At 50.0% G+C, this 24,174-nt stretch overlaps 1 protein-coding gene across 1 annotated transcript in view; it reads right to left on the bottom strand.

The window, feature by feature from the left end:
• Nucleotides 1-11,537: 11,537 nt before the first annotated feature.
• Nucleotides 11,538-24,174, bottom strand: part of ATRNL1 (attractin like 1) — a 1,127,078-nt gene continuing 1,114,441 nt past the window's right edge. The window contains exon 29 of the mRNA XM_063963337.1: nt 11,538-13,134. Within this exon, the coding sequence (XP_063819407.1) occupies nt 13,010-13,134 (125 nt within the window). The 3' untranslated portion in view covers nt 11,538-13,009. The remainder of the gene's footprint in view (nt 13,135-24,174) is intronic.

Raw genomic sequence — 24,174 nt, 5'->3', positions numbered from 1 at the left:
TAGATTCCCGGACTGTACGCCCACTGCCAATGTGCCACCGCTCACTGGGGCAAGCGTCCAACTGGCATTCAGCAGCGCAGTCTGGCCCTGGGCCTCTAGCACCACGTGAGTGCGGTGGGGGCGCTCGGTTTGCTGCCACACGCTGTCACAAGGTCTTACCTTGTATTTATCAGAACCTCAGTATTCTCCTCCCGCGTTCCAGTCTCCGTCGCTTACAGGAGCCTATTTTCCGGTTTCCTTGTTGTTCTGTGTAATTGAATTTCTTTTCCATCAACTTGAATGTCACCGAGCTAACGTGTGCAGCCTGACAACTGGGAACAACACAGATTGCTCTTGTTTTATTTCCGCCAATTTCTAAGTATTGTCACCTTGAGTCTTGTTGGAAATACAAATATCGTGTCCGCTCCTTGCGGCAGGAATCGGGGAGCCGCTGTATGCGAGCTACTGCGCCCGAACCTCGGCCACTAGTGACAGAGACAGGGAGTGATAAGGGGCTGTTTCATGAGTTGTTGCCTCGTCTTCCGTGTTATTATGCCCCACCCTAAGCGCTCCGCTGGGGACGTTTTCTATTCTGTATCAGTGGCATTATACATCAGGCCCCAGCAACCCTGGGGGAGCAGATCAGTGAAGAGGGGAAACTATTTGTTGGGTGTCATTGAGGGCTGTCCGGCCGCCCCACTCCGCAAGGTCACCCTCATATGATCTCACAGAGGGAAGAGAGGTCGGAGCGTCCGTCTGAATCCCAGATTTTAGTACATAAGAATAGAGAATGTGTTTGTTGGATGTACACCAGTGAGGACTTACCCTATATGTTGTATATTTGTAATTATATCATACTTTTGTTGATGTCGCCAATTTAGGCAAAAGCTGGGGACACACACACACGATCTTTGTCCCGAGAGCAGACATGAAGTTATATACAGTGTGTGTGTATATATACTCCCAGAAGCAGACTGTATCTCTGCTTACACTTATGCAGGTTGGACAAGAATACGCGTCCTGTGTGGGAGATTGTATGATACATATAGTAGGACAGTACGGATGGTGTAGTGGTTAGCATTACTGCCTCACAGCACTGAGGTCATGGGTTCGATTCCCACCATGGCCCTAACTGTGCGGAGTTTGTATATTCTCCCCGTACTTGCGTGGGTTTCCTCCGGGTACTCCGGTTTCCTCCCACAATCCCAAAAATATACTGGCAGGTTAATTGGCTCCCAACAAAAATTAACCCTAGATTGAATGTGTCTGTGTGTACATGTGGTAGGGAATATAGATTGTAAGCTCCACTGGAGCAGGGACTGATGTGAATGGGCAAAATATTCTCTGTAAAGCGCTGCGGAATATGTGTGCGCTATATAAATAACTGGTAATAATAATAAGAATTTACTTACCGATAATTCTATTTCTCGGAGTCCGTAGTGGATGCTGGGGTTCCTGAAAGGACCATGGGGAATAGCGGCTCCGCAGGAGACAGGGCACAAAAGTAAAGCTTTTCCGATCAGGTGGTGTGCACTGGCTCCTCCCCCTATGACCCTCCTCCAGACTCCAGTTAGGTACTGTGCCCGGACGAGCGTACACAATAAGGGAGGAATTTTGAATCCCGGGTAAGACTCATACCAGCCACACCAATCACACCGTACAACTTGTGATCTAAACCCAGTTAACAGTATGATAACAAAAGGAGCCTCTGAAAGACGGCTTCCTACAACAATAACCCGATTTTTGTAACAATAACTATGTACAAGTATTGCAGAATAATCCGCACTTGGGATGGGCGCCCAGCATCCACTACGGACTCCGAGAAATAGAATTATCGGTAAGTAAATTCTTATTTTCTCTATCGTCCTAGTGGATGCTGGGGTTCCTGAAAGGACCATGGGGATTATACCAAAGCTCCCAAACGGGCGGGAGAGTGCGGATGACTCTGCAGCACCGAATGAGAGAACTCCAGGTCCTCTTTAGCCAGGGTATCAAATTTGTAGAATTTTACAAACGTGTTCTCCCCCGACCACGTAGCTGCTCGGCAGAGTTGTAATGCCGAGACCCCTCGGGCAGCCGCCCAAGATGAGCCCACCATCCTTGTGGAATGGGCATTTACATATATTTTGCTGTGGCAAGCCTGCCACAGAATGTGCAAGCTGAATTGTACTACAAATCCAACGAGCAATAGTCTGCTTAGAAGCAGGAGCACCCAGCTTGTTGGGTGCATACAGGATAAACAGCAAGTCAGATTTCCTGACTCCAGCCGACCTGGAAACTATATTTTCAGGGCCCTGACAACATCCAGCAACTTGGAGTCCTCCAAGTCCCTAGTAGCCGCAGGTACCACAATAAGCTGGTTCAGGTGAAACGCTGACACCACCTTAGGGAGAAACTGGGGACGAGTCCACAGCTTTGCTCTGTCCGAATGGACAATCAGATATGGCTTTGTGAGATAAAGCCGCCAATTCTGACACTCGCCTGGCCGAGGCCAGGACCAACAGCATGGTCGCTTTCCATGTGAGATATATCAAATCCACAGATTTGAGTTGTTTAAACCAATGTGATTTTAGGAATCCCAAACTACGTTGAGATCGCCCAGTGCCACTGGAGACATCAAAAGGGGGTTGTATATGCAGTACTCCCTTAACAACTTCTGGACTTCAGGAACTGAAGCCAATTTCTTTCTGGAAGAAAATCGACCGGTCGAAATTTGAACCTTAATGGACCCCAATTTGAGACCCATATACACTCCTGTTTGCAGGAAATGTAGGAATTAACCTAGTTGAAATTCTTCCGTGGAGCCTTCCTGGCCTCACACCATGGAACACATTTTCACCTAAGCAGTGATAATGTTGTGCGGTCACCTCCTTCCTGGCTCTGACCAGGGTAGGGATGACCTCTTCCGGAATGCCTTTTTCCCTTAGGATCCGGCGTTCACCCGTCAACGCGGCTGCGGTAAGTCATGGAACAGACATGATTCTTGCTGAATCAAGATCCTTTCTAGTATCTCTTGAAGTTCCGGGTACCAAGTTCTTCTTGGCCAAACCGGAGCCACGAGTATAGTTCTTACTCCTCTCCTTCCTATCATTCTCCATACACTGGGTATGAAAGGCAGAGGAGGGAACACATACACCGACTGGTACACCCACGGTGTTACCAGAGCGTCCCAGCTATTGCCTGAGGGTCTCTAGACCTGGCGCTTCATGTGGGACGCCATCATAACCACCTTTGGTCTTTCCCAACGGTTTACAAACATGTGGAAACTTCCAGATGAAGTTCCCACTTTTCCGGGTGGAATTCATTCATGCTGAGGAAATCTTCCTAGTTGTCCACTCCCGGAATGAACACTGCTGACAGTGTTATCACATGATTTTTCGCCCAGCGAAGAATCCTTGTTGTCATTGCCCTCCTGCTTCTTGTGCCGCCCCGTCTGTTTACGTGGGCGACTGCCATGATGATGTCCTACTGGATCAGCACCGGTTGACTTTGAAGCAGAGGTCTTCCTAGGCTCAGAGCATCGTAAATTGCCCTTAGCTCCAGTATATTCATGTGGAGAGAAATCTCCAGACTTGACCACACTTCCTTGGAAATTTCTTCCCTGTGTGACTGTTCCCCAGCCTCTCAGACTGGCATCCGTGGTCACCAGAACACAGTCCTGAATGCTGAATGTGCTGCCCTCTAGAAGATGAGCACTCTGCAGCCCCCACAGAAGAGACACCCTTGTCCTTGGAGACAGGGTTATCCGCTGATGCATCTGAAGATGCGATCCGGACCATTCGTCCCGCAAATCCCCCTGAAAAGTTTTTGCGTGAGATCTGCCGAATGGAATCGCTTCGTAAGAAGCCACCATTTTTCCCAGGACTCCTGTGCATTGATGCACTGATACTTGGCCTGGTTTTAGGAGGTTTCTGACTAGGTCGGATAACTCCCTGGCTTTCCCCTCCAGGAGAAATACCTCTTTCTGGACTATGCCCAGAATCATTCCTAGGAACAGCAGACGTATCATCGGAAAACAGCTGCGATTTTTGGAATATTTAGAATCCACTCGTGCTGTCGTAGAACTACTTTAGATAGTTCTTTTCCGACCTCCAACTGTTCTCTGGAAACTTGCCCCTTTCAGGATATCGTCCAAGTAAGGGATAATTAAGATGCCTTTCTTCTTTTAAGAATCATCTTTTCGGCCATTACCTTGGTAAAGGCCCGGGGTGCCGTGGATAATTCAACGGCAGCGTCTGAAACTGATATTGACAGTTCTGTATCACGAACCAGAGGTACCCTTGTTGAGAAGGGCAAATTTGGACATGGAGGTAATCCTTGATGTCCAGGGACACCATATAGTCCCCTTTTTTCCGGTTCTCTATCACTGCTCTGAGTGACTCCATCTTGATTTGAACCTTTTTATGTAAGTGTTCAAAGATTTCAGATTTAGACTATGTCTCACCAAGCCGTCTGGCTTCAGTACCACAATATAGTGTGGAAGACTAATACCCTTTTCCTTGTTGTAGGAGGGGTACTTTGATTATCACCTGCTGGAAATACAGCTTGTGAATTTTTTTCCCAATACTGCCTCCCTGTCGGAGGGAGCCGTTGGTAAAGCAGGCTTCAGGAACCTGCGAGGAAAAAATGTCTCGACTCTCCAATCTGTACCCCTGGGATAATACTTGTACGATCTAGGGGTCAACTTGCGAGTGATCCCACTGCGCGCTGAGACTCTTGAGACTACCCCCCCACCTCACCTGAGTCCGCTTGCACGGCCCCAGCGTCACGCTGAGGACTTGGCAGACGCGGTGGAGGGCTTCTTTTCCTGGGAAGGGGCTGCCTGCTGCAGTCTACTTCCCTTTGCTCTATGTCTGGGCAGATATGACTGGCCTTTTGCCCGCTTGCCCACATGGGAAACGGAAGGATTGAGGCTGAAAAGACAGTGTCTTTTTCTGCTGAGATGTAACTTGGAGTAAAAAGGTTGGATTTCCCAGCTGTAGCCGTGGCCCCCAGGTCCGATGGACCGACCCCAAATAACTCCTTCCCTTTATACGGCAATACTTCCATGTGCCGTATGGGATCTGTATCACCTGACCACTGTCGTGTCCATGACATCTTCTGGGAGATATGGACAACGCACTTATCTTGATGCCAGAGTGCAAATATCCCTCTGTGCATCTCGCATACATATATATAGAATGCATCCTATTAAATGCTCTATATCAATAAAATATTTTTAGTCAGGGAATTCGACCAAGCCAACCCAGCACTGCATCTCCAGGCTGATGGCGATCGCTGGTCGCAGTATAACCACCGTATGTGTGTATATACTTTTTAGGATATTTTTCCAGCTGCCTATCAGCTGGCTCCTTGAGGGCGGCCGTATCTGGAGACGGTAACGCCACTTGATAAGCGTGTGAGCGCCTTATCCACCCTAAGGGGTGTTTCCCAACGCGCCCTAACTTCTGGCGGGAAAGGGTATAACGCCAATATTTGCTATCGGGGTAAACCCACGCATCATCACACACTTCATTTTATTTTATCTGATTCAGGAAAAACTACAGGTAGTTTTTTCACTCCCACATAATACCCTTTTTTGTGGTACTTGTAGTATCAGAAATATGTAACACCTCCTTCATTGCCCTTAACGTGTGGCCCTAATGAGGAATACGTTTGTTTATTCACCGTCGACACTGGATTCAGTGTCCGTGTCTGTGTCTGTGTCGACCGACTGAGGTAAATGGGTGTTTTTTAAAAAAAACCCTGACGGTGTTTCTGAGACGCCTGGACCGGTACTAATTGTTTGTCGGCCGTCTCATGTCGTCAACCGACCTTGCAGCGTGTTGACATTTTCACGTAATTCCCTAAATAAGCCATCCATTCCGGTGTCGACTCCCTAGAGAGTGACATCACCATTACAGGCAATTTCTCCGCCTCCTCCAACATCGTCCTCATACATGTCGACACACACGTACCGACACACAGCACACACACCTGGAATGCTCTGACAGAGGACAGGACCCCACTAGCCCTTTGGAGAGACAGAGGGAGAGTTTGCCAGCACACACCAAAAAACGCTATAATTACATAGGGACAACCTTATATAAGTGTTTCTCCCTAATAGCATCTTTATATATATATTTATATCGCCAATTAGTGCCCCCCTCTCTGTTTAAACCCTGTTTCTGTAGTGCAGTGCAGGGGAGAGCCTGGGAGCCTTCTCTCCAGCCTTTCTGTGAGAGAAAAAATGGCGCTGTGTGCTGAGGAGATAGGCCCCGCCCCTTTTCCGGCGGGCTCGTCTCCCGCTCTTTAGTGAAGTTTGGCAGGGGTTAAATATCTCCATATAGCCTCTGGGGGCTATATGTGAGGTATTTTTAGCCAGTATATAGGTTTACATTTGCCTCCCAGGGCGCCCCCCCCCAGCGCCCTGCACCCTCAGTGACAGCGTGTGAAGTGTGCTGAGAGGAAAATGGCGCACAGCTGCAGTGCTGTGCGCTACCTTTAGAAGACTGTCAGAGTCTTCAGCCGCCGATTCTGGACCTCTTCTAACTTCAGCATCTGCAAGGGGGCCGGCGGCGCGGCTCCGGTGACCATCCAGGCTGTACCTGTGATCGTCCCTCTGGAGCTGATGTCCAGTAGCCAAGAAGCCAATCCATCCTGCACGCAGGTGAGTTCACTTCTTCTCCCCTAAGTCCCTCGTTGCAGTGATCCTGTTGCCAGCAGGACTCACTGTAAAATAAAAAACCTAAGCTAAACTTTCTCTAAGCAGCTCTTTAGGAGAGCCACCTAGAATTGCACCCTTCTCGGCCGGGCACAAAAATCTAACTGGAGTCTGGAGGAGGGTCATAGGGGGAGGAGCCAGTGCACACCACCTGATCGGAAAAGCTTTACTTTTGTGCCCTGTCTCCTGCGGAGCCGCTATTCCCCATGGTCCTTTCAGGAACCCCAGCATCCACTAGGACGATAGAGAAAATAATAATAATAATTTTCATACACAAGAGTAAGTGCTACACACTGGATTGTACGATGGTCCGCCAGATTGCACAGGCTCTTGGTGGGTTGTATGATATGGTCACAGGGATGTTGTCCTGGGGTCAGCGGACTGTGAGGGTGTAGAAAGTAAAAGTGTGTAATGTTATGTGAGGACAGCATAGAGGGGATGTAATGGGGTAGGATATGGAGGTTATGTGGATGGAATCAGTCTGATATACTGACGGACGGGATGCTGAAGGTCGGTATACAGATAGTGGCATCCCAATCTCAGAATCCCAGAAGCCCTCTGGAAAGTACCCTAACGCTTCCCTGACCCCTACCCTAACTGGTGGTGCCTAAGCCTAACCCTTCTGGGTGGTGACTAACCCTAACCCTCCCTTCCCCGCTGCCTAACCCTAACCCTCCCTTCCCCGCTACCTAAATCTAACCCTCCCTTCCCAGCTACCTAAACCTAACCCTCCCTTCCTTATTGCCTAAAGCTAACCCTCCCTTCCCCGCTACCTAAACCTAACCCTCTCTTCCCCGCTACCTAAACCTAACCCTTCCTTCCTTATTGCCTAAACCTAACCCTCCCTTCCTTATTGCCTAAACCTCTTAGGGTGTGTACACACGATGAGATCCTTGCTATGTTCGATTTTTGCTTGCGATTTCCCTTGAACTCCCCGGAGCCCAGATAGGACAGATTTTGACTAACTTTTCTTGAGATATGGACTATGTGTGCTTACGATTTTGGCTTATGTGAGATGTCATTGACATGTGAGATGAACTAGATAGTACACCGATCTAGCAAGGATTGACTTGCCTGCACAGTCTATCTTTTCTTGCGATGCCGACCTGGCGGGGCCGCGCATCGGGATCGCAAGGTGACTTTCACCTTGCGATTTGCACTAACTTTTCTTGCGATTTTGACTATATAGTCAAAATCTCAAGAAAAAATCTCACCGTGTGTACACACCTTAACCCTCCCTTCCTTATTGCCTAAACCTAACCCTCCCTTCCTTATTGCCTAAACCTAACCCTCCCTTGTGGGTGCCTAACCCTACCTTCCCTGCTGACTAAACCTAACCCTCCCTTCCCCGCTGACTAAACCTAACCCTCCCTTCCTTATTGCCTAAACCTAACCCTCCCTTCCCCGCTACCTAAACCTAACCCTCCCTTCCTTATTGCCTAAACCTAACCCTCCCTTGTGGGTGCCTAACCCTACCTTCCCTGCTGACTAAACCTAACCCTCCCTTCCCCGCAGACTAAACCTAACCCTCCCTTCCCCGCTACCTAAACCTAACCCTCCCTTCCTTATTGCCTAAACCTAACCCTCCCTTGTGGGTGCCTAACCCTACCTTCCCTGCTGACTAAACCTAACCCTCCCTTCCCCGCAGACTAAACCTAACCCTCCCTTCCCAGCTACTTAAACCTAACCCTCCCTTCCTTATTGCCTAAACCTAACCCTCCCTTGTGGGTGCCTAACCCTCCCTTCCCTGCTGCCTAAACCTAACCCTCCCTTCCCTGCTGACTAAACCTAACCCTACCTTCCCTGATGACTAAACCTAACCCTCCCTTCCCCGCAGACTAAACCTAACCCTCCCTTCCCTGCTGCCTAAACCTAACTTTCCCGTCCCTGCTGCCTAAACCTAACCCCCCCTTCCCCGCTGACTATACCTAACCCTCCCTTCCCTGCTGCCTAAACCTAACCCTCCCTTCCCCGCTGACTAAACCTAACCCTCCCTTCCCAGCTGCCTAAACCTAACCCTCCCTTCCCAGCTGCCTAAATCTTTCCCTCCCTTCCTTATTGCCTAAACCTAACCCTCCCTTGTGGGTGCCTAACCCTCCCTTCCCTGCTGCCTAAACCTAACCCTCCCTTGTGGGTGCCTAACCCTAACCCTACCTTCCCCGCTGCCTAAACCTAACCCCCTTATCCCCGCTGCCTAAACCTAACCCTCCATTGTGGGTGCCTAACCCTAGGCCACCTCCCCGCTCCCTAACCATTCCCTTTGCGTCCCTGCACCCTAACCCCCCTTATAATGCCTAAACCTAACCTCACACCCCCTGCGGCAGGAATCGAGCGCGTCCCGCTAAAAGAACGTTTGGGATTCCAGGCGTCAGTATTTTGATGCCAGGATTCTAAGCTCTGTCAGGATTTTGATACCGTCTTTATGCCGTCGTCCGAGATTTCAGCGTCAGTATTTCGACCGCCAGGATCCTGTCCGGCGTCATTTTGACTACATCCCATGTGGATGAATGTGATAAGCTGCCTGAAGAGGTGAGTTCTCAGGGGACCCATGAAGGTTTGGCGACTAGAGGAGAGAAACAAACAATGCACCCAAGTCCATCCATGATCCTGCTCCACCACGTTGATGTCCGCTAGAGGGTGGGGCCTTCAGGCAGTGGCGCCCACCAGGGATTTCCACTGTACACCTGTGCGTCAGTCTGACCCCGATGACAACCCTGTACGACACCTTGTACACCGCACATGAAATACGCAATGTGTAATAGAATATATTCCCCAACCAGCGCTGAATAATGTTTGGCTGGAACTTGTAGCGCTGTGACATTCTCTCCGGGAAACACGTAAATAGTAAATTAACATGTGCTATAAATGACTTAATTAAACAACTTGGCTGAGCACTAAACATTCCTCTGCAATGTCTAATTGGGAGACATGTCTGCACATTACACGCACTTGTTGTGAACATTTCCTTATGGGCGGAATGCGGGCGAGCCGTCTCATGCGGCTGGAAGTCCTGTACGTTGGGTGTCAGTAGAGTGAGATGCTGGCACGCGTTGCAGGAACAATACAGATAAGATCATCCAGCGCAGTAAGCGGCGTCGGAGAAGCTGTCAGTGCGTGCTGAGAGTCCCGGGATCAATGGCGTCTGTATGAGCGCACAAGCTGCCTAACAGCGCTGTGCCATGGCGATTCTGTAACCCTTCATATTGCAACCTTAGACCACTTACTACTGTAGATTAGGGGCCTAATTCAAGGTTGATTGCAAAAGCAAAATCTTCCTCTAATGGGCAAAACCATGTGCAGTGCAGGTGGGGCAGATGTAATATGTGCAGAGAGAGTTAGATTTGGGTGTGTTATATTGATTCTGTGCAGGGTAAATACTAGCTGCCTTATTCTTACACTGCAATTTAGATTTCAGTTTGAACACACCCCACTCAAATCTAACTCTCTCTGCACATGTTACATCTGCCCCACCTGCACTGCACATGGTTTTGCCCATTAGAGGAAGATTTTGCAATCAACCTTGAATTAGACCCTATAATAACAAGTTTATTGTTCCAATTTAACACCAGGACCCTTTTTAAATCTACAATCCCATGAAAAATGTGAATTGATCTGTTACGCATAAACAGACACTCTGCTTTGTTCCCACGTTGTCATGTTATTCCCATGGCAACCACAGTCACATGACAGACCCTCCTCCTCCTTTCTCTGCTGTCACATGACCACGGAGGAGCTTCCTCACTGACTGATTCCGACTCTGAGGTTGTCCCAGAGGTGGACCTTAATGGCGCAGCGGTCTACCGAGACGCCCACCGGCTGGTGCTCTAATCCGCTGCGCAAATCGTTACACCGTCTAGTGAATAAGTGCAGCACCATCAGGCTTCTGAGCAAACCTACGGCTGGTGCAGTCACTGACAAGCAGCCCAAGAACGCCTATCCCAACTGCATGAATTCCGATCTGCTGGAAAACACTGGGATGCGTGTGCAGTGTGTTTTGGATGCATACGCCTATTTTAAACTTTGGCGCAAGCGTCCTCCTCTGGTCAGACCCGGTTGGCCTGAACTGAAACACTGGTGCAATTCACACTGTTACTCTCTGTAAACTAACATTAATGTGACTGTTATAGATCCATCTCCTAATACAGCACAAATGTCTGGCTACAGTGGGAGAACGGTTCCGCAGTTGCGCAATTGTCTTAGGCCCTCATTCCGAGTTGTTTGCTCACTAGCTGCTTTTAGCAGCATTGTACACGCTAGGCCGCCGCCCTCTGGGAGTGTATCTTAGCTTAGCAGAATAGTGAACGAAAGATTAGCAGAACTACTACTAAATAATTCCCTGCAGTTTCTTAGTAGCTCCTGGACTGCGATCACCTCAGGCCGTTTAGTTCCTGGTTTGACGTCACAAACACGCCCTGCGTTCGGCCAGCCACTCCCCCGTTTCTCCAGACACACCCGCGTTTTTCCCTGACACGCCTGCGTTTTTTAGCACACTCCCGGAAAACGCTGAGTTACCTCCCAGAAACGCCCCTTTCCTGTCGATCATTTACCGATCAGCAGTGAGACTGAAAAGCGCCGCAGAATCCACAGCAAATCTGCTAAGTTTTTAGTTAAATAACTAAGCGCATGCGCCCTGCGTGCCTTGCGCATGCGCAGTTTGCAACAAATCGCAGCATAGCGAAAATCGGCAACGAGCGAACAACTCGGAATGACCCCCTTAGTGCGCATTGTCCACACAAAACAAATAACTCTATTTATTGTCAGAGTTCTGTTCGCCAGATAAGTGACACGTGTGGAATCCCGTGTCGGCAGGTCGGCTCAGGATGCGGAAGGCTGAACGTGAAGGATTTGCAGAAGCTTAGAGATAAAAACACATTTTATTGGAATAATGTCGCATTCCCCGCTGAATGCAACCCGCAGGATCCTGTATATGACGTAGTTACAAACTGTACATTGTGTCCTATATATATAATAATGTACATTTCCAGCAAAACAGAGCTGAAGATTCTCATAGGAACTGAATTACAAATTAAAACACGGAAACAAATAATTATAATAATAATAAAAAAAAGAGAAAATATATTACTCCATTGCACCGTTGGCATGCATTTACCCACACAGTCCACAGTCCATTGTAAACAGCAAAACGAGAAAATGGGAACACAGAGATTGCAAAACATCATTTATCACTGGTCCACTATCTTCTGTGATACAAAAGGTGTCGGCGCGTCCGTCTTGTGTCATCGCCCCGGCTCTATCACTACCTTGGCATGTGCAAACAGCCTCCTGCACGCCTCCTCCGTGTGCTGCTGCTCCCATTAAGCCGGACGAGGCACGCCAGCAGCTCCTGGGAAACGAGTGCCTCCAACCACGTCAGCCGTGGTACAAAGGCTGCTCTATCTGCATCATTAGGAGACGGAGGAAAGCTATCCGCTACGGCCTTCACATCCTGACGCTTCCCCTCAAATCCTTTGTACGCATCAGCCTGACTTCTTGTCAGCGATTAGCAGCAGCCGGGAAACGGTGCTATGTAAATAGGCCATTAGCCCGCAGCCCCTCCGGCTGCGTTTGCCGATGTCTGGGATAAAGCTTCTGTGACGGTAGCGGAGTTCTGTGTTACTGTGTATTGCACTAACCCATTCTCTACAGAGCAATAAAAGCAGGAGAACAAATCTAGCATCCTTCTGCGACGGAGCAGAGTGGTGGTTCCCTATTGTAACTGGCGGGAGTTCCGTGATAGGGATCGCTGATCATTCTGTGGCCAGTGCGGCTAGCTGTCCCTTCCGTGTCTTGTGTCTAAATGCAGCATTAAATACATCCGCTGCCCTGACTGTGTCCCATATGTGTGTGTGTGTGTGTGTGTATATATATATATATATATATATATATATATATATATATATATATATATTAATAACAAAAGTCTACTTAGTGCTCATTTGTTCAAGTACCCATTATTTTCGCAGAAGTCCCTTTTCGTCGTCACCGGTTACAGACATGCCGCTCCGTGGAAGCTGTCTCCACGCGATATTTACACATATACGCCCTAATTCACACAACGTCCTGGAAATGGTTCATTAGCCGCGTTGTCACGAGATGCCGCACGAGTCCCTCCTCCAGATGTGGTGACAGCGCCACTCGTCATGCAATCGCACTCCGCTTGGCGGCTCCCGGGAAGTTCCCGGTGCGCGGAGAGTCGGTGGATCTACCTCCGAGGCCTCGTTGATAACTCGTAGACCTTTCAGTGGAAGCCGTTTAAGGAAAGAAAAAAAACAAGAAAAAGAACCCAACAACAATATATCGTCAAATCCGCCCGTCTGGTCGGAGGCTTCAGACGCAAGTTCCTTGTCGGGTTGGGGGGTGCGGCTTCCGGTTCCGAATGCAGGAGCTTTTATCCTTGCAGTCCAAGGATTTCTGTTGGGATATGTCTATCAGGGCGCTGGCGATGGCGAGACCTGGAATAGAGAGGGAAGACGATTTACTCCCGGAACAACAAGTGAAACCCACAACCGAATCACCAGGAGAACAACCACAAAATACGTCTATGGGGGAGATGTACTAAACGTGGGAGAGAGATAAAGTACCAGCCAATCTGCTCCTAACTGCCATGTTACAGGCGGTGTTTAAAAAATGACAGCAAGGAGCTGATTGGTTGATATTTTATCTCTCTCTACGGCTTTGTAAATCTGCCCTACTGTATGTGAGCACAGCTTGGTGCAGTTACAGATCTGTACATGTCAGAGCTATGGCTACCGATCACTGCGCGGCGTTTCCCCTCTGCGGGCCTGCTGTAAGACAATTAGAAGAATCCTCTTCAGATTACAGCTGTCAGCGAGAGAACAATAACATCTGACAGGAATAACGTGTGAAAGTTTTACTGTTTACAAAGCGTCTGAGGAGCCTATGTGAGCGCAGCGGGCCGTAACTCAGCATGTACGATAGATACATAGCGGGAGGAGATGTTCAGCACGGCGGCGGGAACACTGAGGGTAACTCAGCCCGCAACCGGTATCAGGGAACAGGCCTGACCTGGGGGGGGAAAGCGGGGAGATCACCACAAACCTATGACCCATATCTGAGGAACCTGTGTGAGCGCAGCAGGCTGTGGCTCAGCATGTATGATATATACATAACGGGAGGTGATGCGCAAAATGGCGGCGGGCGCACTGAGGGTAACTCAGTAACCAGAATCGGGGAACAGGCCTGACATGGGGGGAGAAAGCGGGGAGATCACTGCAAACCTATGAACCATATCTGAGGGCTTCGTCCCTGGTTCCACCTTGCAGCGCAATTTATTCTGCTCATCTGCAGACAAATCCCCGACACTTATGTCTTCTCGTACCCTACAGCGATTATTCAACCGCTGGTTCTGTGTAATATGGAGGCGTGTTCTTGCTATAAGGTCACGATAGCGTCAGGTTATTCCCAGCTCTGGGAACATCTGAGGAGGCCTGCCTAGGGCTACACGTTGCTGCGTATAAGAAGCCGCACCCAGAGATGAGGCGGGCTACGCAGAGATTTACGGATGGATGAGTAACAGTGACACCATAAAGGACGGAGAGAAAGCCGCCACATTGATAGAGATTAGCGCAATTAGGTGTAGATGTATTCACGCCCCAATTATTTTTTTAATTAAAATTTCTGTCATTTCCAAGACTGGTGGAGATGAAATGATCTGCGGTGAGGCACGCCGTGTGATGAGGCACAGGACGGAGAGAGATCCGGGGGCCCGAAATCATCCGGTCAGGAGGCTATGATTGAAAAGTGACAAATGTAATATCCAGGTCACAGAAAATAATCTGATTCTATGATTGCAAGATAAATAACCCAATATTCAGTCCGCACAGCCAGCGGCGCACGTCTGTCTGCGCCGATATTGTGCTCTCCCTCTGATGTTTATATTACACATCTCCTTACAGGGGGAGTGAGATTACAGGTGTATGCCCCATACAGAGTCTGCAGGAGAAGGGAGCAATGTTCCTTACATGGGGAGTGAGATTACGGGAGTAGGGAGCGATGCTCTTACATGGGGAGTAAGATTACAGGAGTAGGGAGCGATGCTCTTACATGGGGAGTGAGATTACAGGAGTAGGGAGTGATGCTCTTACATGGGGAGTGAGATTACAGGAGTAGGGAGCGATGCTCTTACATGGGGAGTGAGATTACAGGAGTAGGGAGCGATGGCTCTTACATGGGGAGTGAGATTACAGGAGTAGGGAGCGATGCTCTTACATGGGGAGTGAGATTACAGGAGTAGGGAGCGATGCTCTTACATGGGGAGTGAGATTACGGGAGTAGGGAGCGATGCTCTTACATGGGGAGTGAGATTACGGGAGTAGGGAGCGATGCTCTTACATGGGGAGTGAGATTACAGGAGTAGGGAGCGATGCTCTTACATGGGGAGTAAGATTACAGGAGTAGGGAGCGATGCTCTTACATGGGGAGTGAGATTACAGGAGTAGGGAGCGATGCTCTTACATGGGGAGTGAGATTACAGGAGTAGGGAGCGATGCTCTTACATGGGGAGTGAGATTACAGGAGTAGGGAGCGATGCTCTTACATGGGGAGTGAGATTACAGGAGTAGGGAGCGATGTTCCTTACATGGGGAGTGAGATTACGGGAGTAATGCTCTTACATGGGGAGTGAGATTACAGGAGTAGGGAGCGATGCTCTTACATGGGGAGTGAGATTACAGGAGTAGGGAGCGATGCTCTTACATGGGGAGTGAGATTACGGGAGTAGGGAGCGATGCTCTTACATGGGGAGTGAGATTACAGGAGTAGGGAGCGATGCTCTTACATGGGGAGTGAGATTACAGGAGTAGGGAGCGATGCTCTTACATGGGGAGTGAGATTACAGGAGTAGGGAGCGATGCTCTTACATGGGGAGTGAGATTACGGGAGTAGGGAGCGATGCTTTTACATGGGGAGTAAGATTACAGGAGTAGGGAGCGATGCTCTTACATGGGGAGTGAGATTACGGGAGTAGGGAGCGATGCTCTTACATGGGGAGTGAGATTACAGGAGTAGGGAGCGATGCTCTTACATGGGGAGTGAGATTACGGGAGTAGGGAGCGATGTTCCTTACATGGGGAGTGAGATTACAGGAGTAGGGAGCGATGCTCTTACATGGGGAGTATGATTACAGGAGTAGGGAGCGATGCTCTTACATGGGGAGTGAGATTACAGGAGTAGGGAGCGATGCTCCTTACATGGGGAGTGAGATTACGGGAGTAGGGAGCGATGCTCTTACATGGGGAGTATGATTACAGGAGTAGGGAGCGATGCTCTTACATGGGGAGTGAGATTACGGGAGTAGGGAGCGATGCTCTTACATGGGGAGTGAGATTACAGGAGTAGGGAGCGATGCTCTTACATGGGGAGTGAGATTACGGGAGTAGGGAGCGATGCTCTTACATGGGGAGTGAGATTACAGGAGTAGGGAGTGATGCTCTTACATGGGGAATGAGATTACAGGAGTAGGGAGCGATGCTCTTACATGGGGAGTATGATTACAGGAGTAGGGAGCGATGCTCCTTACATGGGGAGTGAGATTACGGGAGTAGGGAGCGATGCTCTTACATGGGGAGTGAGATTACGGGAGTAGGGAGCGATGCTCTTACATGGGGAGTGAGATTACGGGAGTAGGGAGCGATGCTTTTACATGGGGAGTGAGATTACGGGAGTAGGGAGCGATGTTCCTTACATGGGGAGTGAGATTACGGGAGTAGGGAGCGATGCTCTTACATGGGGAGTATGATTACAGGAGTAGGGAGCGATGCTCTTACATGGGGAGTGAGATTACGGGAGTAGGGAGCGATGCTCTTACATGGGGAGTGAGATTACGGGAGTAGGGAGCGATGCTCTTACATGGGGAGTGAGATTACAGGAGTAGGGAGCGATGCTCTTACATGGGGAGTGAGATTACAGGAGTAGGGAGCGATGCTCTTACATGGGGAGTGAGATTACAGGAGTAGGGAGCGATGCTCTTACATGGGGAGTGAGATTACAGGAGTAGGGAGCGATGCTCTTACATGGGGAGTGAGATTACAGGAGTAGGGAGCGATGCTCTTACATGGGGAGTATGATTACAGGAGTAGGGAGCGATGCTCTTACATGGGGAGTATGATTACAGGAGTAGGGGGCGATGCTCTTACATGGGGAGTGAGATTACAGGAGTAGGGAGCGATGCTCTTACATGGGGAGTGAGATTACAGGAGTAGGGAGCGATGCTCTTACATGGGGAGTGAGATTACAGGAGTAGGGAGCGATGCTCTTACATGGGGAGTGAGATTACGGGAGTAGGGAGCGATGGCTCTTACATGGGGAGTGAGATTACGGGAGTAGGGAGCGATGCTCTTACATGGGGAGTGATATTACAGGAGTAGGGAGCGATGCTCTTACATGGGGAGTGAGATTACAGGAGTAGGGAGCGATGCTCTTACATGGGGAGTGAGATTACAGGAGTAGGGAGCGATGCTCTTACATGGGGAGTGAGATTACGGGAGTAGGGAGCGATGCTCTTACATGGGGAGTGATATTACGGGAGTAGGGAGCGATGCTCTTACATGGGGAGTGAGATTACAGGAGTAGGGAGCGATGCTCTTACATGGGGAGTGAGATTACGGGAGTAGGGAGCGATGTTCCTTACATGGGGAGTGAGATTACGGGAGTAGGGAGCGATGCTCTTACATGGGGAGTGAGATTACAGGAGTAGGGAGCGATGCTCTTACATGGGGAGTGAAATTAAAGGAGTAGGGAGCGATGTTCCTTACATGGGGAGTGAGATTACAGGAGTAGGGAGCGATGCTCTTACATGGGGAGTGAGATTACAGGAGTAGGGAGCGATGCTCTTACATGGGGAGTAAGATTACAGGAGTAGGGAGCGATGCTCTTACATGGGGAGTGAGATTACAGGAGTAGGGAGCGATGCTCTTACATGGGGAGTGAGATTACAGGAGTAGGGAGCGATGCTCTTACATGGGGAGTGAGATTACAGGAGTAGGGAGCGATGCTCTTACATGGGGAGTGAGATTACAGGAGCAGGGAGCGATGCTCTTACATGGGGAGTGAGATTACAGGAGTAGGGAGTGATGCTCTTACATGGGGAGTGAGATTACGGGAGTAGGGAGCGATGTTCCTTACATGGGGAGTGAGATTACAGGAGTAGGGAGCGATGCTCTTACATGGGGAGTATGATTACAGGAGTAGGGAGCGATGCTCTTACATGGGGAGTGAGATTACGGGAGTAGGGAGCGATGCTCTTACATGGGGAGTATGATTACAGGAGTAGGGAGCGATGCTCTTACATGGGGAGTATGATTACAGGAGTAGGGAGCGATGCTCTTACATGGGGAGTGATATTACAGGAGTAGGGAGCGATGCTCTTACATGGGGAGTGAGATTACGGGAGAAGGGAGCGATGCTCTTACATGGGGAGTGAGATTACAGGAGTAGGAAGCGATGCTCTTACATGGGGAGTGAGATTACAGGAGTAGGGAGCGATGCTCTTACATGTAGAGTGAGATTACGGGAGTAGGGGGCGATGCTCCTTACATGGGGAGTGAGATTACGGGAGTAGGGAGCGATGCTCTTATATGGGGAGTGAGATTACAGGAGTAGGGAGCGATGCTCTTACATGTAGAGTGATATTACGGGAGTAGGGGGCGATGCTCCTTACATGGGGAGTGAGATTACGGGAGTAGGGAGCGATGCTCCTTACATGGGGAGTGAGATTACGGGAGTAGGGAGCGATGATCTTACATGGGGAGTGAGATTACAGGAGTAGGAAGCGATGCTCTTACATGGGGAATGAGATTACAGGAGTAGGGAGCGATGCTCTTACATGGGGAGTGAGATTACAGGAGTAGGGAGCGATGCTCTTACATGGGGAGTGAGATTACAGGAGTAGGGAGCGATGCTCTTACATGGGGAGTGAGATTACAGGAGTAGGGAGCGATGCTCTTACATGGGGAGTGAGATTACGGGAGTAGGGAGCGATGCTCTTACATGGGGAGTGAGATTACGGGAGTAGGGAGCGATGTTCCTTACATGGGGAGTGAGATTACAGGAGTAGGGAGCGATGCTCTTATATGGGGAGTGAGATTACGGGAGTAGGGAGCGATGCTCTTACATGGGGAGTGAGATTACAGGAGTAGGGAGCGATGCTCTTACATGGGGAGTGAGATTACAGGAGTAGGGAGCGATGCTCTTACATGGGGAGTGAGATTACAGGAGTAGGGAGCGATGCTCTTACATGGGGAGTGAGATTACGGGAGTAGGGAGCGATGCTCTTACATGGGGAGTGAGATTACGGGAGTAGGGAGCGATGCTCTTACATGGGGAGTGATATTACGGGAGTAGGGAGCGATGCTCTTACATGGGGAGTGATATTACGGGAGTAGGGAGCGATGCTCTTACATGGGGAGTGAGATTACAGGAGTAGGGAGCGATGCTCTTACATGGGGAGTGAGATTACGGGAGTAGGGAGCGATGCTCTTACATGGGGAGTGAGATTACAGGAGTAGGGAGCGATGCTCTTACATGGGGAGTGAAATTAAAGGAGTAGGGAGCGATGTTCCTTACATGGGGAGTGAGATTACAGGAGTAGGGAGCGATGCTCTTACATGGGGAGTGAGATTACAGGAGTAGGGAGCGATGCTCTTATATGGGGAGTGAGATTACGGGAGTAGGGAGCGATGCTCTTACATGGGGAGTGAGATTACGGGAGTAGGGAGCGATGCTCTTACATGGGGAGTGAGATTACAGGAGTAGGGAGCGATGCTCTTACATGGGGAGTGAGATTACGGGAGTAGGGGGCAATGCTCCTTACATGGGGAGTGAGATTACGGGAGTAGGGAGCGATTCTCCTTACATGGGGAGTGAGATTACGGTAGTAGGGAGCGATGATTTTACATGGGGAGTGAGATTACGGGAGTAGGGAGCGATGCTTTTACATGGGGAGTGATATTACAGGAGTAGGGAGCGATGCTCTTACAGGGGGAGTATGATTACAGGAGTAGGGAGCGATGCTCTTACATGGGGAGTGAGATTACGGGAGTAGGGAGCGATGGCTCTTACATGGGGAGTGAGATTACAGGAGTAGGGAGCGATGGCTCTTACATGGGGAGTGAGATTACAGGAGTAGGGAGCGATGCTCTTACATGGGGAGTGAGATTACGGGAGTAGGGAGTGATGCTCTTACATGGGGAGTGAGATTACAGGAGTAGGGAGCGATGCTCTTACATGGGGAGTGAGATTACAGGAGTAGGGAGCGATGCTCTTACATGGGGAGTGAGATTACGGGAGTAGGGGGCGATGCTCCGTACATGTGGAGTGAGATTACAGGAGTAGGGAGCGATGCTCCTTACATAGGGAGTGAGATTACGGGAGTAGGGAGCAATGCTCTTACATGGGGAGTGAGATTACGGGAGTAGGGAGCGATGCTTTTACATGGGGAGTGAGATTACGGGAGTAGGGAGCGATGCTCTTACATGGGGAGTGAGATTACGGGAGTAGGGAGCGATGATTTTACATGGGGAGTGAGATTACGGGAGTAGGGAGCGATGCTCTTACATGGGGAGTGAGATTACGGGAGTAGGGAGCGATGCTCTTACATGGGGAGTGAGATTACAGGAGTAGGGAGCGATGCTCCTTACATTGGGAGTGATATTACGGGAGTATGGAGCGATGCTCTTACATGGGGAGTGAGATTACGGGAGTAGGGAGCGATGCTCCTTACATGGGGAGTGAGATTACAGGAGTAGGGAGCGATGCTCTTACATGGGGAGTGAGATTACGGGAGTAGGGAGCGATGCTCTTACATGGGGAGTGAGATTACGGGAGTAGGGAGCGATGCTCCTTACATGGGGAGTGAGATTACGGGAGTAGGGAGCAATGCTCTTACATGGGGAGTGAGATTACGGGAGTAGGGAGCGATGCTCTTACATGGGGAGTGAGATTACAGGAGTAGGGAGCAATGCTCTTACATGGGGAGTAAGATTACGGGAGTAGGGAGCGATGCTCTTACATGGGGAGTGAGATTACGGGAGTAGGGAGCGATGCTTTTACATGGGGAGTGAGATTACGGGAGTAGGGAGCGATGCTCTTACATGGGGAGTGAGATTACGGGAGTAGGGAGCGATGCTCCTTACATGGGGAGTGAGATTACAGGAGTAGGGAGCGATGCTCTTACATGGGGAGTATGATTACAGGAGTAGGGGGCGATGCTCTTACATGGGGAGTGAGATTACAGGAGTAGGGAGCGATGCTCTTACATGGGGAGTGAGATTACAGGAGTAGGGAGCGATGCTCTTACATGGGGAGTGAGATTACAGGAGTAGGGAGCGATGCTCTTACATGGGGAGTATGATTACAGGAGTAGGGGGCGATGCTCTTACATGGGGAGTGAGATTACAGGATTAGGGAGCGATGCTCTTACATGGGGAGTGAGATTACAGGAGTAGGGAGCGATGCTCTTACATGGGGAGTGAGATTACGGGAGTAGGGAGCGATGCTCTTACATGGGGAGTGAGATTACGGGAGTAGGGGGCGATGCTCTTACATGGGGAGTGAGATTACGGGAGTAGGGAGCGATGCTCCTTACATGGGGAGTGAGATTACGGGAGTAGGGAGCGATGCTCCTTACATGGGGAGTGAGATTACAGGAGTAGGGAGCGATGCTCTTACATGGGGAGTGAGATTACAGGAGTAGGGAGCGATGCTCCTTACATGGGAAGTGAGATTACGGGAGTAGGGAGCGATGCTCCTTACATGGGGAGTGAGATTACGGGAGTAGGGAGCGATGCTCTTACATGGGGAGTGAGATTACGGGAGTAGGGAGCGATGCTCTTACATGGGGAGTGAGATTACGGGAGTAGGGGGCGATGCTCTTACATGGGGAGTGAGATTACAGGAGTAGGGAGCGATGCTCTTACATGGGGAGTATGATTACAGGAGTAGGGAGCGATGCTCTTACATGGGGAGTGAGATTACAGGAGTAGGGAGCGATGCTCTTACATGGGGAGTGAGATTACAGGAGTAGGGAGCGATGCTCTTACATGGGGAGTGAGATTACAGGAGTAGGGAGCGATGCTCTTACATGGGGAGTGAGATTACAGGAGTAGGGAGCGATGCTCTTACATGGGGAGTGAGATTACGGGAGTAGGGAGCGATGCTCTTACATGGGGAGTGAGATTACGGGAGTAGGGAGCGATGCTCTTACATGGGGAGTGAGATTACGGGAGTAGGGAGCGATGTTCCTTACATGGGGAGTGAGATTACGGGAGTAGGGAGCGATGCTCTTACATGGGGAGTATGATTACAGGAGTAGGGAGCGATGCTCTTACATGGGGAGTGAGATTACGGGAGTAGGGAGCGATGCTCTTACATGGGGAGTGAGATTACGGGAGTAGGGAGCGATGCTCTTACATGGGGAGTGAGATTACAGGAGTAGGGAGCGATGCTTTTACATGGGGAGTGAGATTACAGGAGTAGGGAGCGATGCTCTTACATGGGGAGTGAGATTACAGGAGTAGGGAGCGATGCTCTTACATGGGGAGTGAGATTACAGGAGTAGGGAGCGATGCTCTTACATGGGGAGTGAGATTACAGGAGTAGGGAGCGATGCTCTTACATGGGGAGTATGATTACAGGAGTAGGGAGCGATGCTCTTACATGGGGAGTATGATTACAGGAGTAGGGGGCGATGCTCTTACATGGGGAGTGAGATTACAGGAGTAGGGAGCGATGCTCTTACATGGGGAGTGAGATTACAGGAGTAGGGAGCGATGCTCTTACATGGGGAGTATGATTACAGGAGTAGGGGGCGATGCTCTTACATGGGGAGTGAGATTACAGGAGTAGGGAGCGATGCTCTTACATGGGGAGTGATATTACAGGAGTAGGGAGCGATGCTCTTACATGGGGAGTGAGATTACGGGAGTAGGGAGCGATGCTCTTACATGGGGAGTGAGATTACGGGAGTAGGGGGCGATGCTCTTACATGGGGAGTGAGATTACGGGAGTAGGGAGCGATGCTCTTACATGGGGAGTGAGATTACAGGAGTAGGGAGCGATGGCTCTTACATGGGGAGTGAGATTACGGGAGTAGGGAGCGATGCTTTTACATGGGGAGTCAGATTACGGGGGTAGGGAGCGATGCTCTTACATGGGGAGTGATATTACAGGAGTAGGGAGCGATGCTCTTACATGGGGAGTGAGATTACAGGAGTAGGGAGCGATGCTCTTACATGGGGACTGAGATTACAGGAGTAGGGAGCGATGCTCTTACATTAGGAGTGAGATTACGGGAGTAGGGAGCGATGCTCTTACATGGGGAGTATGATTACAGGAGTAGGGGGCGATGCTCCTTACATGGGGAGTGAGATTACAGGAGTAGGGAGCGATGCTCTTACATGGGGAGTGAGATTACGGGAGTAGGGAGCGATGCTCTTACATGGGGAGTGAGATTACAGGAGTAGGGAGCGATGCTCTTACATGGGGAGTGAGATTACAGGAGTAGGGAGCGATGCTCTTACATGGGGAGTGAGATTACAGGAGTAGGGAGCGATGCTCTTACATGGGGAGTGAGATTACGGGAGTAGGGAGCGATGCTGGACACTGTGAAGGACAATAGTCGGTGTGTCAGAATGGCGTTTCCAGCAGAATGTTACCATTATACCCATGTCAGTATTCCGTGTCTGCACACAGCGGCTGCGCCATGATCTGCTTATGCCGGGGGAAGCGTCCTGTGTAAACAGACGCCTCCTGCCAGCTACTGTGGTCTGCTGCCGTGCCTGAAGACGCAGCATCGGATTTACTCTGTTTACTCTCGGTTATCTGAGTGGCCCTAAGGTTACGCAGGATTGGCGGTGTTTCCACGCAGCTGGGGCCAGTGATGCCTTGGCACGCCCAGAAAACATGGCTGTAGCTAGCCCCAAATGGCTGACATGCGGCGGCTGGGGGCACTGCGACCGTCGTCACAGACGACGCAGACCTGGAATCATCAGAGATGCAGGAGAACCATCGGGTTTGTGTACTCTCGGAATTTAATAAATTTCAATAATCTATATCTACAGTACGCCTGACGCACAGCGCCCGGACTTAAAAATGACGCCGCAGTGGGTACTATATTGGCCAGTGGTGCGGGAGGTGGCGTTGGGACTGGGACCCACCGCAGGGATCTTTTGAGTGAGCGGACATTGGGGGTATATTTACTAAGGTGGGAGTTTTTTTACCAATGAGATTCTAAGATAATAGATAGAATGTGACTTGTTGCTACGGGCAACATCACCAGTTCTAGAAACCTCCCACCTTAGTAAATGACCCCCTTGTGAGGAGTGCTCGGAGTATGAGTGACATGGGGGGATGTTCTTACTGTCATTACATTTACTTTTATTTTTTGATCTGTTGCGTGAATCCTATTCCCCACAAAGTGTGCGAGTTGCCGATACCGCGGTGTGTGTAAGCGCCGACAGCATCACCTGATCTCGCAC

Source organism: Pseudophryne corroboree, chromosome 3 (genome assembly GCF_028390025.1).
Source record: "Pseudophryne corroboree isolate aPseCor3 chromosome 3, aPseCor3.hap2, whole genome shotgun sequence".
Taxonomy (NCBI): Eukaryota; Metazoa; Chordata; class Amphibia; order Anura; family Myobatrachidae; genus Pseudophryne; species Pseudophryne corroboree.
This window is presented reverse-complemented; position numbering and strand designations above follow the sequence as displayed.